A 19,536-nucleotide genomic window follows, 5' to 3' on the forward strand; every position below is an offset into this window, starting at 1 on the left:
TCTTCACTAGCTTTATCCAATGCGATAAATTCAGATTCCATTGTAGAGCGAGCAATACAAGTCTGTTTGGATGATTTCCAAGAGACTGCTCCTCCACTGATAGTAAATACATATCCACTTGTTGATTTTACTTCGTTCGATCCGGTGATCCAATTTGCATCACTATATCCTTCAAGTACCGCAGGATATTTATTATAATGCAAAGCATAGTTTTGAGTGTATTTAAGATACCCCAAAACTGTTTTCATTGCCATCCAATGAGTTTTGTTGGGATTACTCGTGTACCGACTCAATTTACTAATTGAACATGCTATGTCTGATCGTGTACAATTCATTATATACATTAAACATCCCAATACTCTTGCGTACTCCAATTGTGAGTCACTTTTACCTTCATTCTTTCGAAATGTAATGTTCACATCCAATGGAGTCTTGACAATACCGAATTCCATATTCTTGAACTTGTCAAGTACTTTTTTGATATAATGAGACTGTGACAATGCTAAACCTTGTAGAGTTCGATGGATTCTTATTCCTAAGATCACAACTGCAACTCTAAGGTCTTTTATATCAAACTTGCTCTCGAGCATTCGTTTGGTTGCATTTATGTCACAAATATCTCTGTTAATGATCAACATATCATTCATATATAAACAAACAATGACTTGGTGATTTAGTGTGTCTTTAATATATACACGTTTGTCACATTCATTTATCTTAAAGCCGTTTGCCAACATGGTTTGGTCAAACTTTGCATGCCATTGCTTAGGTGCTTGTTTTAGTCCATAAAGTGACTTAACAAGTTTACACACCTTATTTTCTTTTCCTGGAACCACAAAACCCTCAGGTTGTTTCATGTATATTTCTTCCTCTAAATCTCCATTTAGGAATGCGGTCTTCACATCCATTTGATGGATTTGAATATCATATACCGCCGCCAAGGCAATTAACATTCAAATCAAGGTTATCCTTGTTACTGGCGAGTATGTATCAAAGTAATCAAGACATTCCTTCTGTTTGAAGCCTTTTACTACAAGTCTTGCCTTGTATTTGCCAATAGTACCATCCGCCTTCATTTTTTTTTAAGATCCATTTAGAACCTAACGGTTTATTTTCGAGAGGAAGATCAATCAATTCCTATATATAGTTGCTTAAGATTGAATCTATCTCACTATTGACTGCCTCTTTCCAAAAGAATGAGTCTGACGACGACATCCCTTCTTTAAATATTTGAGGCTTATTTTCTAAGACAAAATGTTACAAAATCCAATCCAAACAAAGTTGACGTTCTTTGACGTGTACTACGTCTTAGATTTTATTCATTATGTACATTCTCACTTGGTTCATCTCGAGGTGGTTTAGATCCTCCACTAGACTGTTCATGTTTAATTTTATACGGGTAAATGTTTTCAAAGATTTCAGCATTGTCTGATTCAATTACCGTATTTTTATTAATATCCGGATGTTAAAAATCAACATGATTTACTACTTTTATCATATCCTATGAACACACAGTCCACCATTTTAGGTCCTATCTTAACCCTTTTAGGTATAGGAACTTGAACCTTCGCTAGAAACCCCCACACTTTTAAATATTTCAAGTTGGGTTTCCTTTCTTTCCATTTTTTGTAAGGAATTGATTGTGTCTTACTATGGGGAAATTTTTTGAGTATACGATTGGCCGTAAGGATAGCCTCCCTCCATAAGTTTTGTGGTAAACTAGAACTTATAAGTAAGTCATTCATCATTTCCCTCAAAGTTTGATTTTTTCTTTCCGCAATTCCATTAGATTGAGGTGAATATAGGGCTGTAGTTTGATGGATTATTCCATTCTCTACACATATTTGCGCAAAGGGAGATTCATATTCTCCACCCCTATCACTTCTTATCATTTTGATCTTTTTTTCTAACTGATTTTCAACTTCAGTTTTATATTCCCTAAATACATCTATTGCTTCATCCTTACTATTTAGCAAGTAGACATAACAATATCTAGTGCAATTGTTAATAAAAGTTATGAAATACCTTTTCCCACCACGTGATGGTGTTGACTTCATATCACAAATGTCAGTGTGTATTAAGTCTAAGGGATTGGAATTCCTTTCAACAGACTTATAAGAATGCTTTGCATACTTTGATTCCACACAGGTTTGACACTTTGATTTATTGCACTCAAAGTTTGGCAAAACTTCTAAGTTAATCAGTTTTCGTAATGTTTTATAATTAACATGGCCTAAACGTTCATGCCATAAATCATAAGACTCAAGCAAATAAGAAGAATTCGAACTTTTATTTATTTCAACAGTCATTACATTCATTCTACATAGGCCTTCGGTCAGATAGCCTTTTTCTACATACATTTCTCCTTTGCTAATTACAATTTTTTCATAAATGGTTACACATTTGAATCCGTTCTTATCTAGAAGTGAAACAGAAATTAAATTTCTACGTAACTCCGGAATATACAAGACATTGTTAAGTGTCAAGACCTTTTCGGAAGTCATCTTTAAGCAAATTTTTTCTGTTCCTTCTAACTTAGCCGTAGCGGAGTTAGCCATGTAGATCATTTCTTCTACTTGAGCCGGAGTGAATGATGAAAACAACTCCTTGTTGGCACATACATGACGGGTGGCACCAGAATCCATCCACCATTCACGAGGTTTCCCTGTCAAGTTGCATTCTGAGAACATAGCACACAGATCATCGCATTCTTTGTTGGATTCAATCATATTTGCTTGATCCTTCTTCTTGCCTTTCTTTGGAGCACGATAATCTGTGGACTTGTGGCCAATCTTGCCACATCTGAAGCATTTTCCCTTGAACTTTTTCTTGGGTTGATTGCTTCCTTGTTTAGCTTTCTTCCTTTTCTTGGAATTGTTTTGGTGATCTTCTACAATATGTGCTCCATTAATTGTAGAATTTCCCTTTGACCTTCTTTCGGCAGCTTTATTATCCTCTTCAATAAGAAGTCGGACAATAAGATCTTCAACAGTCATCTCCTTGCGTTTATGCTTTAAGTAGTTTTTGAAGTCTTTCCACAAAGGTGGTAGCTTCTCAACTATCGTTGCTACTTGGAAAACATCATTCACAATTAAACCTACAAAACAATTTATGTGAGTATTAAGAACATTTTTAATTTGTTCAACTAAGGTATTTTTCAAAGATATACCTTCTGCTAGGAGATCATGTATGATGACTTGCAACTCCTGTACTTGAGAGACAACAGATTTGCTATCTATTATTTTGAAGTTCAGGAATCGTACAACAAGAAATTTCTTAATTCCCGTATCCACCGTCTTATATTTTAGTTCAAATGTCCCCCATAGTTCCTTTGATGTCTTGGTTCCACTATAAACATTGTAGAGGTCGTCTTGGAAACCACTTAGAATATAATTCCTGCAAAGAAAGTCTGAATGTTTCCAAGCTTCTACAATAACGAAGCGGTCTTTGTCCGAGGTTCCCTCGGGCACCTCAGGAGCGTCTTCGCTAGTAACCGCTGTATACATAAAGTGGTGAGGTAAAAGAACATCTTTTCCTGCCACCGCTTCAAGTCAATGCCCGAAAATTTTCTGGGCTTTTCCGCCGGTGCCATTGTTGGCGGAGCATTTGTGCGACTTGATGTGGCAATATTAGTTGCCCCCACAGATGTTGTCGCATCCATCATTTGACTTTCATTAGTCATCTTTCCTGTCAACACAAGACAGAAAAATTTAGTATTTTTAGAATACTATTTATAAAGTTAAATAACTTTTCAACTTTTCTTCTAGTTTCTAGTTAACGATGAAGTTTTTATAACTTCAAATCGCCAACCGAGTGAACTTTAACTTGTGATGACGATTTTATGTCTTCTAATCACTAGTTAAATTCAAGCAGAGTAGAAAGCCTAAGCTTTAATCTCCAAAAATAAGTTATACAGATTCTGTAAAATTATTTATTTCCTTAAAATTGTTATTTCGTTTGTACTTCGGGTACACATAATCTGTATATTACAACACCAACTTCAACTTGAGTTCAAGTATAAACAAGAACACAATGAAGTATATCAAATACCCTCAACACAAGATCAAAATAACCTTTCTAAGAGGTGTATTTTATTTTGCAGAAATTAAGATGAAACAGAAAATAGCCAAGTCGTCCTAATTCACGGATTTTTCTTAAGGAAATAACCCCCCTCCCTGTACCCGAGGTTGTGGAATTTTTTCTCCCAGGATAAAATGGCTAACAGACCAACAGTAGCGGTACCTCAAATGGTTGGAATATCTTCGAACTCACAGAACGTTTTGAGTGATCACACAAAATATTTTTTAGACAAAAAGAGAGTTTTTAATCTGAAAATTTTCGTACTAAACCTGTGGAAGAAACCAGGTTTATATAGCCACAACATGCCTCTTCTGAAAAGAGGCAAAGGTTCATCTAAAAGGTATAACCTTTTCTGAAAATTCATGTCCATTCGCCTAAACAATGTGACTGTTCTGAACAGGCATGGCATTTCGTGAATAAGTATGTCAGTTCATCGAAACAACGCATCAGTTCTGAAGCAGTGCATCAGTTTACTGAAACAGTGCATCAGTTCACCGAAACAGTGGCACCAGTTTGGTGAAATATTGCATCAGTTCGAACTTCTGAATGCATGTATAAATGGAGTACCAAAATCAGAAAACATTTTACTGCATTTTTGGTATTTTCGGATTAGAGTTCTGTCTGGATTTCTTTATTCCTGTCAAATAAACCTTGTCCAAAAAGATAAATCTCATTGATCATTTGCCAAATCCAAATTCAAAGTCGAGCGACGAGAACGGCACGAGGCATCTCTTATTTCTTGCCTCACTTACCATGGGAAGTAAGTGTTCTTATTATAAACACTCCAAAGTTCCCTTCTCCTACCAATGTGGGAGAATTAGTGAACTTTCCAATTTGGAGTACACATTCTAAATTGGATGTCTCCTTTCCTCCACCATTTTTCATTTTCCATTCACACTTCATACACACTTTGAACCCAACAGTTGTGCCACGTAGGCACTAAGGTTGTCAAAAATATGATTTTAATTAGTCCAGAGGTAATAAGACCCTCTTTCAGCCTTTTCGCGTATAGTCCAAGATTGAAATAGAGCATTTTCTCTATAATATATATATACGAAACTTAAGTTTGTGAACTGCTTAAGATGAGCAACAGAGGCAGATTTAGATATACGTATATCAAAGCTTGATAAATGTACAAATGTAGAAAGATCGATCAAACCCGTTTGCAAGTTTGTGTCTTTGATTTACTTTGTGTCACACATACAATCCTTCTCTAACTCCTGTCACAAATTCTTAAAAAATAGATTTTTTTTTTGTGACAGAAGTTTTCCATCTCAAAGTTTAGTCCACAGCAGCATTGAAGTGTGTCACAAATCTCTCAGGAACTTTGTCCGTCCACAAAATTTTCATCATAAATTAGATTATGTAATATGTATAATTCCAGTACGAGTAAGATATACAGTACACATCATATGAGCTCGCTTTGTTACTATAGTCATGACACAATAACAGAACAATCACATAGCCTTTGTTGGCCTTTTCTGTTATGCTGCTGAGTAGTTCATACTTATCGATCAGTCATTTACCATTTTCGGTATACTGGCTTTTACCTGTAAAAGGTGAAAAATTAGCTTATGTGTTAGATAAACAAATACTATTTTGTTGGAATTGATGGATATCGATGTGTTTGACATGACGGAAGTTATTTCAGGAAAGTGTATTTTCATGAGAAAGTGTTAGTTGGCGCACATAATATGTAAGTAAAAAGCTAAGATAGTTCTAAGGAAAATGATTTCAGTATGATGGAAAATGATTTCTCTTCATTTTGTTGCATCGAAACACCAGAAATTAGACTTTCACATGGATAACATTTTCTGAAAAATAACTTTGATCATAGGAAAGACACTCTGAAGTTATTTCTGAGGTATTGATAAGAATAAACAATATTGGTGCTAGAATTTCACATCATTTATCTCATAATTGTGTGTCTCAGGCGGGATCAACTGCAGATGGATGGGGGCGTTCACTTCCCTATTAATTGTGAAGTAATATGGAGTGCTGATGTTTCCATTCACAACATTTGCTTCCCTTGTACCAAAAGCCTGAGAAATTCTCTTTAACCATTACTTTCTAGCAACAGAAGGAACAATGAAAAAATTTACTTGCACCTAATGTTTGTACTAAGTAAATGAATGCATTTATATTATGCATAGAAGCTTTTACCACTTCGCTTTAATTGTGAATCTTACTATTACATTACTTGGTTTGGAGTAACCATGAAATGCAGGTAGTATTTTTGGATGGATAATAAGTGAAAGTTTTGATGTGGCAAGTCCTTATCCTATTTAAGAACCAAGTTTCTTTTTACATAAATCCATATATTATTGTTGAGGTATATTTACCTTTTGAAAGAGTTCCGAATTTTGTTGATGCATTAGACTCCCCTGTGTGAGTTAAAAACAGGAACAGAGTCATGATCAACTTATTCTTAGCAATATATGAGGAATACTTGTTATATATGAAACTTGAAAGTTGCTACTGTTACTTGCATACCTTCCAAGATAGCTCTTGAATCTCATTACATAATATTTGCTCCTGCACCAATCGAAGGATATTAGTTGGCCTTTTTAGTTCCAATGATACAAGATGCATATTATTGTGTCGTGTTGATTGCTGACCTTTTTCACGCGGATGCCCCTTAAGCTCATTTCTAGTCGACTCTCCAGATTCTGCAGGTCCTTAACAGTTAAACCAGAGAGTTGTTCTCCCATAAATTGTCTGGTTTATCAGTTGCAAGAAGTTTCTAGTTGATTAGATATCTATTGTATTAATGTTCCAAAAATTTCACTACGAAATGTATCTTTTGTTTAAATCAAATAGCATGATCTATGATTTTAATACTGTGTAATGATTGAATAAGACTACTATCTTGAAGTACCAAGAGTAATAATACACAATACCTAAGAGTTTGTTGTAGTTCCTGTAATTGTTGCTGCAATATTGCTGCCTCTTTCTGCCAAAGCTAGCAAGTAAATTGTGAATACTCAAGGTTTGTGAATGTAAGTTTCAGTTTCATAAGTTGTTTCAAGTTCATGGACTTACTTCTGTAAAAATCTCTTTATAATCTGGTCACTTAAAAGGCAATTGAAGGTAACTCTATATAGTAAACATTTATTAGTAACCAAAAACGAATGATAAGTGATCTACTATGGCAAGATAATATATATTGTGTAAAAATTACTTATACTGTTAGTGTGTGCAACTTAGATCATAACTAGACACAGCGTAAGATTTTTATATTAATCATCGGCATAGAATATATCTTACTTCTGTTCAGGCAATCTGAACTACTAACTCTATGACTCTGATTACACCACAGTAATGCAGGGTTGAAAACCACTTGCTTGAAACCTAAATGTACTCAAAACTGAAGTCAACTATCAAAATTTTCTGATTGTTGACATTGTAAAGATACTCTAATTAGCAAGCTTACAGTACTAATCTTCCAACTAAGTACATATAAGTAATTTCTCTCATTAATATATATGAGAGATTCGCACGAAATCAAGCTACATGACACTATGTAAAGTTTCCTATTCCCTCTTTCTGGTTACAGAAACCACACCGAGAAAAAAGACACCCCTCTTGAAAGCACATACTCATTACTCAGTAGCTCTCAGAGGCTCAATTTCACTTACCTTGCGGAGCTGAAGACGCTGTATTGATTTTTATCAGGAACTAGGTCCACTACAATGTTATTAAATAATTTATTTCAGCATATAACATGTGCAGACTGCTAACTAGTAGAAACAATCTAGTAGTCAGTGTAACTCCAACAATCACAACAAATTAAATCGACAACAACTCAACAATTACACTAACTTCGCGCTGAACAGTGTTCAAACAGTAATAACCGAATTTCGGAAATGACTAACTGAAATTCAATTAAATCGCAAAGAGTACTAAAACTGAAGGAAAATCCTATATAAGCTAGCTCAGCAACTCGATTCCAAAGGTGAACAACCCAGCTCGAAGCAACTGCATATCTGAATCAATAGTCAATTTTTAGATCAGCTCATTTCCAATTAATTGAAAATAACTTCACTGGAAGGTAAGGATTTTGGAAGATAAGAACCAAATTGGGAAGAGGAAGAATAAGAATTTGGATTGAGATTTAGAGAAGAAGTTTTGGAAGGAACACGAGCTTAGAACATACCAATTTCACATGCCTTTCTTCTGTTTGTATTTGATATTTATACCCCTTTTGAGTGAATCTCAGCCCTTGATCTGGTACTTGATCTAATTTAATCACCACCCTTGATTACTAACTGCTGAACCTTATTTAAATAGGCTCTAACGGTGTCATTTAGTAGTACTGGCTAATATGTGTAACGAATGATCTTTACATTCCACCATCCATCAGGACATTCTTGTCCTCAAGAATGTGATGCTAACCCCTGAATGAAATCAGGGAATTGGGACTTAATGAATGTCCAGTCTTCCCAGGTAGCATCTTCAGGAGCTAAGTTCTCATATTGAATCAAGACCTTCACTGCTACAACATTGTTCTCCTTTACCATTCTTCTTTGTAAGATAGCCAGGGTCCTAACCAAGATCTTCCCATCATTTTCAACCAATGAAAGTTTTTGCAGGGGTTTTACATCTGGTCCAATTCTCTTTTTGAGTAAGGAAACATGAAACACTGGGTGGATAAGAGAATTTGTTGGGAGTTCAAGCTTGTAAGATACCTTGCCCACTCTTTGCACAACCTTGTAAGGGCCATAGAATTTTGGGCATAATTTGAGGTGTTTCCTGAGTGCAATTGATGTTTATCTATATGGTTGAAGCTTCAGATAAACCCAGTCTCCTCCCTGCAGTTCCCTCTCACTTCTCCTTTGATCAGCATACCATTTAATTCTAGCCTGAGCCTGCACTAAATTCTCTCTCAATACTTGCTGAATTTTCACCCTTTGTTGGACCAAGTCCTGCACTGATTGCACTGGTGAGTCACTATAAGGTCCAAGGGAAAGTTATGGGGGATCATACCCATATAAAGCAAAGAAAGGGGTGGTTTGCAGGGCTGTGTAGTAGTTGGTGTTGTACCACCACTCAGCCAAATGAAGCCAGATTACCCACTGCTTGGGGTTACTCATCTCCATAGCTCTAAGGTATCCTTCTAGACACTTGTTGAGCCTTTTGGTCTGTCCATCAGACTCAGGGTGGTAGGCTGTGCTCATACAGAGTGTCGTACCCATTATTTTAAACAAGTGTTGCCAGAATAAACTAGTGAACACCTTGTCTCTATCAGAAACCATTGTCTTTGGGAACCCATGTAACTTATAGATTTCTCTAATGAAAATTCTGCCACCTGAGCTGTTATATATGGATGTTGTAAGGCTACAAAATGTGCATACTTGGTGAATCTATACACTACTACCTGGATCACCTCTTTGCCTTGAGATTTAGGAAGTCCTTCTATAAAATCAAGACTAATGTCATTCCAGGCTTGAGTTGGTATAGCTAATGGTTGTAAAAGACCAGGAGATGCTATATTCTCATCTTTACACCTTTGACAGATATCACAACTAGAGACAAATTCTTGTACCTCTTTCTTCATTGCTGGCCAAAAGAAATACAATTGTAACCTCTTCAAGGTGCCCTGTTGTCCAGAGTGTCCACCCAAAGCTGATGCGTGCATAATATGTAGTAGTTGTTGTCTCAAAGTAGTAGTTTTGCCAATATACACCTTACCCTTGTATCTCAATACCCCTGAAGTCAACTTATAGTCCTGGTTATGATTGGGGTTGATTGCTAGGGTAGTAAAAAATTCTTGAGCACTGTTATCTCCTTTGTCACTTTTTTCTACCTCCAAAAAACATTCAGGTTGTGCTCCTGACAGTGCCTGAAACTCACCTTGTTCCTCAGGAATTCTAGAGAGGGCATCAGCTACCCTATTCTCAGCTCTCTTCCTATATATAATCTCATAATCCAAGCCCAGTAATTTAGTAAGTCCCTTCTGTTGAATAGCAGTAGTGATTTTTTGCTCTATCAAATACTTAAGACTGAAGTGATCAGTCTTAATAATGAAATAGTTTCCTTGCACATAGTGTCTCCACTTGTTTATGGCTGCTAGAACAACCATATATTTTTTTTCATACACTGATTTCCCCTTATGTTTGGGTGCTAGAGCCTTGCTATAATAAGCCAGGGGTCTATTTTCTTGAGTAAGAATAGCACCAATACCTTGATTTCTAGCATCAGTCTTAATAGTGAAGGTCTTGTTGTAGTCAGGCATGGCTAGCACTGGAACAGTGCTCATGGCTTGTTTCAATCTCTCAAAAGCTTCCTCAGCCTCTATACTACACTGAAATGAGTTCTTTTTCAGTAAATCAGTCAGCGGCTTACTGATGGAACCATAATTCTTCACAAATCTTCTGTAATACCCTGTCAGACCGAGGAATTCCCTCAACCCCTTAAGGCTTTTGGGAACAGGCCAAGACATCATTGCTGATACCTTGGAAGGGTCTGTAGCTACCCCTTTACTCGTAATGATGTGCCCTAAGTACTCCACCTGTGGCTTGGAAAAACTATATTTCGATCTCTTAGCAAACAACTTGTTGTGCTGCAAAATTTTGAAAGTTTCTCTCAAATGCTCCACATGCTCTTGTAAATTTTTACTATATACTAGGATGTCATCGAAGAAAACTAATATAAACCACCTCAGATGTTGCTAGAACAAGGAGTTCATTAATGACTGAAAGGTGGCTGGTGTATTTGTCAACCCAAATGGCATCACCTTAAACTCAAAGTGACCATGATGAGTCCTGAATCCAGTTTTTGGTATATCTTCCACCCTCATCCTTATCTGATGGTAACCTGATCTCAGGTCAATTTTTTTTTAAAAAAACATGATCCTTGTAGCTCATCCAAGATATCATCAACTACGGGAATGGGAAACTTATCCTTTATAGTAATCTTGTTGAGCTCCCTATAGTCAATACAGAACCTCCAATTCCCATCCTTTTTCTTGACTAAGAGGACTGACGAAAAGTAAGGTGAGTGAATTGGTTGTATAATTCCCTTCTGCAATATCTCTGCTACTTGTTTTTCTATCTCATTCTTCTGGTAATGATTGTACCTATAAGGTCTCAAGTATACCGATCTAGCTCCTGGTATGATGGGAATTGCATGATCTTGAGCTCTGGCTGGTGGTAAGTCAGTAGGTTCCTCAAATATATGGGCAAAGTCATCTAACACTTCTTATACTTCTCCTGGTATCATCCCTTCACTACTCATATCACCTTCATCTATAGTAAAAAGATGAGCTAATAAAGCTTGACCCTTCTTGAGTATTTTGCCTATTGATTTAGCTGTGATTTGGTACAAAACTACCAGTTCTATATCTCCTTTCAGTGTCACTACCTTACCACCCTGCTTGATCTTAAGCTCATATAGTTTATAGTCAAAGGTTACAGGTGTATGCACTCTCAGCCAATCACCTCTCAAAACCATATCACAACTACCCAAATTCAGCACCCTAAATTTGTCTTCAAACTCAACCCCGTTAGCCTTCCATTTAACCTTGGGCACACTGTGATAGCTATACATCTGTTGGCCATTGGCCACCGTCACTCTCATTGGGGTATCCACCTGAGCAACAACCCTCAATTCCTTAGCAGTTTGCGTGTCTAAAAAACTGTGTGTACTACCAAAATCTACCAGTAATACCACTGTCCTCTTTTTGATCCACCCTTTGATTTTGAAAGTATTTGGTTATGTGGTACTTGATATGGCATTCAAGCACACTGCTTCTTCTTCCATGACCTCAATTTCTTCTTCATTCTCTTGAGATTCCTCCTGCTCCTCCAGTATAGTTCCCTGTCCTTGCTCTTCTTCTGCTGTGATGGCATTTAATAGTTTATATTTGCATAGATGTCCTGGAAAGTATCTTTCTCTACACCTCCAACAAGCACCTGGTATTCTCTTGAATTCTGCCTTGACTTCAGGTTTAGGCAGTGTTGCTTGGATCTTCTGCCCAGTACTGTTTCCTTTAATCAACTCCTTGCTAACTGGTGCAACCGTCCCCTTGTGTAACCATTTAGCCCTCTTTTCCCTTGCATTAATAACTCGCTCTTGCTTCCTGGCAAGTGACACAACTTAGGCTAAGTTTACAGGCTCATACATCTTAACAGTCTCCCTAATTTCTTCTTTTAAACCTCCAATAAAACACTCCAAAATGAAATCCTCAGGAACTCTAGGATTTCTCATCAATACCTGAGCCCTAAGTTCCTCAAACTTTTACAGATAATCATTCACTGTACCTTGTTGAGTGAGCATTTTGAATTCAGCCACTACACTTTCACTGTGATTATCTTCAAACCTCATCAACAACTCCTCACAGAACTCCTCCCACCTCACCAGCCTTCTCGTAAGCGTATAAGAGAAATACTAAGCCTCAGCATCTCCCTCCATGTGTAACATAGTCATTTCAAGTTTTCTAGCTGGATCAGTGATTCTATAAATATTGAAGTACTTGTTGCACCTTCTTAACCAAGATCGAGGCTCAACTCCTCTATATATGGGACATTGGAGCTTGGGATGAAACTCGTGGCTCAGATTGGGTCCATTTCCCCCACCTCAGCTACTCTATTAGGCGTAGGAAGCAATCCATCACCTCAGTTGCTGCTTTCAGGAGTAACTGGACTCTTACCAGTGCTTTTTCCCAATAAGCTCATCATAGCTTCATGAGTTTCCTCCATCATTTGCTTCAGGTCTCCTTAAGTAGAGCCCATCTCAGTCAACCGTGGCTCTATAGCCGAGAGCTTAGAGTCCACCTCTACTTTATTAGCCTGCACTTGAGCTTCAATTTTTCTCAAGTGTTCCTCGGCTTATTTAGCCCTTGTAGCATCCTCTCTGGTCATTATCCACAGGTATAATCAAAACCGATGGCTCTAATACCAATTTGTAATGAACTCCAATAATCACAACAAATTAAATCAACAACTCAACAATTACACTAACTTCATGTTGAACAGTGTTCAAACAGTAATAACTGAATTTCGAAAATGACTAACTAAAATTTAATTAAATCGTAAAGAGTACTAAAACTGAAGGAAAATCCTAGATAAGCTAGCTCAGCAACTTGATTCCAAAGGTGAACAACCCAGCTCGAAGCAACTGCATACCTGAATCAATAGTCAATTTGTAGATCAGCTCATTTCCAATTAATTGAAAATAACTTCACTGGAAGGTAAGGATTTTGGAAGATAAGAACAGAATTGGGAAGAGGAAGAATAAGAATTTAGATTGAGATTTAGAGAAGAAGTTTTGGAAGGAACACGATCTTAGAACATACCAATTTCACATGCCTTTCTTCTGCTTGTATTTGATATTTATACCCCTTTTGAATGAATCTCATCCCTTGATCTGGTACTTGATCTAATTTAATCACCACCCTTGATTACTAACTGCTGAACCTTATTTAAATAGGCTCTAACAGTGTCATTTAGTAATGCTGGCTAATATGTGTAACGAATGATCATTACAGTCAATGACTTTACAACGATCTTGTTTAATCTGTACATAGACACAATCAAGTTTTCTGCATATATTTATTGATCGAGCTGAAAGTAATATGTTGAGTTGAACTCATTGTCCATTCAACTACTCTACATCTGCCTCTGCTACTATTTAAGTTGCATTCATGTTTTAATACTACTATACTTGATTACTAGTAGGGTCAAATCAATTAGGGGATACCTCTGATTCTGTAATATCTTGTATCTTTTCAAGAGCGACAATGAATCTATAGTAAAAAGAATAAATTAAAGGGATGTATCCCGTCACATCCAGGCATATTGTTCGACCAAGACGAACAAAGTACGTTCAAATGGAATAATGTGATGTACTTGATCATGCAAAGAGATCCTATACTGTTTTATGCAGGGGCGGATGCAGGATCCAATCTCTCCGGGTGTCAAGTGAATCAGTGTCTAGGAGTCAAGAAATAGAGGTGAAATCGTGATTTGAAAATTGAGAGAATAGCGATAGGGTTTTCCTTTAATTTGGATGAGAGAGAATAAATTAGTTTTAACAACTAAAGAAATTTAAAAAAAAAGTCAAAAATAATAATTAATTGTATAATTAAGAACTGTGATTAGCATAATATTATGCAAAACAAAATTATGGTTTTAAAACAATCTGTTGCTTTGAAAAAATTTGCTGCCAGCCAACAAAGGTCGAACCTGCGACTTTTGGGCCACTAAAAACACGTCTTACCACTTGCACTAGATATCACTTTAGTATTCTGGGTGGAAGATTTATTATTTGAATATATTAGTGTATATATACCGATATATAGTGAGAGTTTTTGTCGAAATTTGCGGGCGGCGTGCCACCCTCACGGACCTTAATAGATTCGCACCTGACTGTATGTGTGGTTAGTTCCAGAATGCAGCTAATCTTTCAGTATCTGACTTTATATGGATATTATATTTCGTTGGCTGAAATTCTAATTAAAAGCTTATGTTTATCGTTCGAGAGCAACATTGTTAGGGGTCGTTTGGTGTAAGGTACAAAAATAAATAATCTCGGGAAAATTTTTTTAATGCATGTTTGGTTGATAATATTCTGGATAACTTATCACGGGACTAATAAATAGTACTGGGATAAGTTATCCACCCATTTGGTGGAATTACAATCCTACCATTATTTATTTTTAGGATAAAATTAAAAAAAGACATAATTACCCTCCAAATTCTTGATTATCTTTTTATATATATATATATATATATATATATATATATATATACATACTTAAAAGTCACAGTGGTAAGTGTTTATATATGTTAGTGTGAATATTTTTTACATCCCTCAGGTGCCAAAACATTATTTTAATTAATGATCAAATTTCCTTCCCAATTTTGAACAATAAGAATTCTTTCCTTTATATTTGTTCAAAATTTGAAAAAAAATAAGGTTCACTGTTCAATTGTTGTACTTAAAGATCATGATAATATATAAGTTATTATGTGCATGTATAACTTGTTCAAATCATACTATCATGCAAGAATTTCATACACGTACATTTTAAACGTAAATTAATTCATAATTAGTGATTAATACATCTATAAATTAACACAGTTAACAACATCAAAGGCAGACTCAAGATTAAAATTGTAAATTTAAATTTTAGAAGAAGAGTGTTTTAACAATTTCTTTACGTATGTATCCATAATCCTAGCATAAACTGATGAGTTCAATCGAGCTAGCTCATACTTTGAATTTTAATTATTCTACAAATTTTTATTCATTTTGATAAATTTTGAACAATTATATGAGCTTATTAAATGCTACAAAAGTGATGAGTCATAGAAAAATAATAGTGACATCATAAAAATTATTCATACAATCAAATTCAAAATTGATCAAAGGATTTATTGTCTTTCTATTTTGTAAATATGTTTATTAATCTTATTTCAGTTTTTTAGTTTTTCTAACAAATTTATCATGGACATATAATTAAAGTATGTTGACATCATAAAAATTATTCATACAATCAAATTCAAAATTGATCAAAGGATTTATTATCTTTCTATTTTGTAGATATGTTTATTAATCTTATTTCAGTTTTTCAGTTTTTCTAACAAATTTATCATGGACATATAATTAAAGTATGTTGACATTTCCTTTCTAACTTAATACATGCTTAATTATTAAATAAAAAATTATTTTAATATTTAGCTAAAAATCTTTGAAATTTTATTTTTTAAAAAAATCAATTTGACTCTCCAAATATTAGTGATACTAAATAATAAAAAGTAAGAGTAATTCTTTTTCACATTTTTTGATGATGAATTTTTTTGACAAAAAATGAGATTATCAACATTTTATAGAATTTAGAACAAAATAAGTAACTTAACATAAGCTATTAAAGCATCATACATATTTAAGAAATATCAACATAAATTTCTTAACATATATTTTTAGGAAAAAGAAACTAATAAAGTTAAAAAAAATAGTCGTAACTTTTTAATTTCTTTTATATGATTTAATATGAAGGAAAATAATTAAGCTAAATATGGTGAAGGATATTTTTGTAAACAAACTATCAATTCTTACAAAGAATGCAATACATATTATTTTTAGTACCACAAATCAAACAACCATTAAAAAGTAATATAGGATAACTAATTCCAGTTTAACTAATCCCAACATAACTTATCCCATCATAATTTATTTTCCAACCAAACAACCCCAATGGTCCTGTTTGCTATTTGGGCTATATGAAGGAGGATGAAGAACGGAGGCATGATTCATTTCAGGCATTTGAAGAGATATTAGTTTAAGCGTTTGCATTTCAACACATCGGCAGAGATACTACTCTTCACAAGTTGTGATGTTGTACTTTTCATGTACTCTGCTTCTTTCTCCGACATAAATCCATTTAGAAAATAGTTTGTTCCGACTTTTGAAGTAATCAGACGCTGTTCATTAGTAATTGCAATACACAACCTTAGCTTGAAATAATAAGCGGGCATGATAATAGAAATGGTTATAGCCTAGAAATATTGATATATATTGACAACCTTGGTGCTATACTAAACGAATTTTACCATTATTTAGGCCTAATTTGCAACAATGAAACAACTAATTTGTTTGCAATAGATACATTCCTAACGTGACAGTAAGATGATTTTTGAACGCACACAGAAAATTAGTATGAACCAATATAGATTATTGATCGTTGGAAAACTGAAGTAGCAGGAAAAAAAAAAAGTGGGGGTGATTAAAATGTTACGTACCTTCAGTTCTTTTACTGGGTTGTGTGATTGCTGATAGTCGTCTTTCGCTTTATTATATCGTTCAACAATTGATTCCATTCTGACATTTAAAACGATAAGAACAAAAAAGAAGTGATCGAGTTAATTCTACTGTTTTCATTTCATGTGCACATCTTAGCAGTTAAAACTTAAAACAATATCTAGAGGTTACACCATCAATTTGTTTAAAATTTACTTATAACAGATTGAGGCAAAGGGAACTACACATAAAACAACGTAAATAGTAACAGCATTTTTTTTCTACCTTTACTTCTTTTCCCAAGCATGTTATGCTGTCGTAGTTTCAGTTATATATTTTCAGTAGTGCTATTTTCCACTATTCGTATGATGCTATTTACATTTCAACTAAAGGATGTCTATTGGTTAAATAAAGGGCATGTCTATTGGTTAAATAAAGGGCAATATTCATAAATTCTATTAATTTGCTTCTTAGTTATCTTCTTTCTCTGTTTTTAAATTAAATTTTCTCCTCCTAAATTTTAATTGTTCATAATGTTAATGTACATAAGTATCTTATGTAGTATAACTAACTTTCTTAACAATATTTAAAGAAATAAATCAAATTTAATAATTATTTCAAAATAATATATAAGCAAATAAATCAAGTCTAATAATTATCTAATATTGTACCTTATTAATGTGTGATTAATGAATTCCTTAATTATGTAAATTTTCAAAAAGTATACTTCTAAAAGGAAATTTACCATATAAATCACCTATAAAATTTTAGAACCAATGAAAAAAGAACCTTATAAAATAAAGGGACATAAAAAATTTTAAAACGAAAAAAAAAACTCGTATAAAAAAAGTTTTACTGTGTAATTCTATGAAAAATTTTACTACTAGTCTACATATAAAAAAAAATTTACTACGTAAGTATGAAGGAATTTGAAACCAAAAAATATGGATTCGTATAAGATTTGAAAAACATGACAGTAATGAACCCCAACTCTTATACATATGGGTTTGCAAAATATACATCTCAGACATCAAATATACATAACAATATGAAACTGAACTTGAAAAAATAAAGATAACACATCATATACGTGCCTAACATTCTTTCATACACAAAACACTGCTATATATATGTGCTGAAATACACATAACTTGTCTTGTCTAACAAAGTCATATACATAACCATGCTAGCTATGTATAACACTATTGATACATAATATATACATCTTTGTAATGTGTATGACCTAAATTAAACAACCTATCATGCCTGTTTCAATACATATACATAATAGATTTATGTATATGGGTTGAAATAAAATGTTCCACAAATGACAACTATAAATATAGACACATGATTTTGACCCTCCCTGAATTTAATATATATATATATATATATATATATATATATATATATATCGGTATTAAATATTTATATTTAGTCCGATATTATTTTAACTCTTATTTCATTTTAATACATTTTTAGTTAAAAAATAAATACCTAAAATAAATTGAATTTTAGGATATTCTATTTTATTTTTATTCTAATTTTAAAAAAAAATAAAAAAATTAATAAATAAGTTAGTAGTTTTAGTATTATCTTAATTTTTGATTATTTATAAACTTTTATTGTATTTTTTAAATATAAAAATTAATTAGTTATCATTATATTTATTATTATTTTATTTATTTATTTATTATTTTCATTTGTTATTATTATTTTTTATAAAAAGTAAATAAATTTTTATAAAAAAAATTAAAATTCAAAATTTTCCTCCCCTTATCTGATTCCAACTGTTCCTCCTAATTTTCCCTATTTAAGGATTTTCCACCCCAGATAAAAAACTACGAATATTCTATCTACACCTGCACTGTATCAGAAAAAATCAGAACAGAAAAGACCAAAAAAAAACATAGAGACAGACACAAAAAAGAAGCAGTAGAAGAAATAAGAAGAAAAAGAAAAGAGAAGAAGGAGGACTTGAGTTCGAAGTTCGGATTTCATTTGAGTTTTTTCTGTGACGACGTTGTAATTGTCATCTTCAACTTAATATATCAACAGGTTTTTATTCGATTTTGTATTATTTATTATATGACTTTTATAGTAAATCAAATCATGTCCAAATTTTTATTAATGATTCCATAATTTAATATGTGATGTATTTTATTTACTGTATTGAATCAAGGAAAACAAATGTAGCAACACATACACACTCTACACAGCATCGTCACATACCAACACATTTTCATTTGAAAAATTCATGCATCGAGCATAAAATTATATATGTATGCATCCACACAAACACTCAAAACACACCTAACACTTCCTGTCAATTCACATACTATACACAATACAACAAATAATGAAAAATCAGTGAAAAAAAAAAAAGAACAAAGAAAAGAAGATTAGAAACTTTGGTCTTTAGTCGTTGGAGATCGACCAAATCATTGCCGGTAACCAACAACAACAAGTACGGCGACTACCCCCTCTCCTGCGCCACCTTTTTCCGTTGTTGCCACGACGGAATTAATGGCTGGCGGACTTCCAATGGAGCCACCATCCGTCGCCGCCCTCTCCCAAATCTAATCTTGACGAAAAATCGGTCAAAACCGTCGGATTCGTCACAATGGACGGCGCCAGTCGCGCCTCCACTAGCCCAAACCGCCGGCAACCATCAAAAGTTCACCGAGACAGGGGCGGCTCAATCAATATAGTGGC

General features: G+C 34.1%; 1 protein-coding gene across 3 annotated transcripts in view; it reads right to left on the reverse strand.

Moving 5' to 3' along the window:
• Positions 1 to 5,263: 5,263 nt before the first annotated feature.
• LOC107860954 (MADS-box transcription factor 27-like) overlaps positions 5,264 to 19,536 on the reverse strand; it is a 30,567-nt gene continuing 16,294 nt past the window's right edge. For 2 of the 3 annotated variants that reach the window (XM_047406273.1, XM_047406272.1), the window contains 6 exons: positions 16,824 to 16,902; positions 6,981 to 7,033; positions 6,699 to 6,798; positions 6,574 to 6,615; positions 6,423 to 6,464; positions 5,958 to 6,122 (listed from right to left, as the gene is read on the reverse strand). In XM_047406273.1, the coding sequence (XP_047262229.1) occupies positions 5,973 to 6,122; positions 6,423 to 6,464; positions 6,574 to 6,615; positions 6,699 to 6,798; positions 6,981 to 7,033; positions 16,824 to 16,902 (466 nt within the window). In that variant the 3' untranslated portion in view covers positions 5,958 to 5,972. Of the gene's footprint in view, positions 5,631 to 5,957; positions 6,123 to 6,422; positions 6,465 to 6,573; positions 6,616 to 6,698; positions 6,799 to 6,980; positions 7,034 to 16,823; positions 16,903 to 19,536 lie in introns of those variants that run through there. The other variant, XM_047406274.1, reaches the window with a different exon arrangement.

This window comes from Capsicum annuum, chromosome 2, assembly GCF_002878395.1.
Source record: "Capsicum annuum cultivar UCD-10X-F1 chromosome 2, UCD10Xv1.1, whole genome shotgun sequence".
Taxonomy (NCBI): domain Eukaryota; kingdom Viridiplantae; phylum Streptophyta; class Magnoliopsida; order Solanales; family Solanaceae; genus Capsicum; species Capsicum annuum.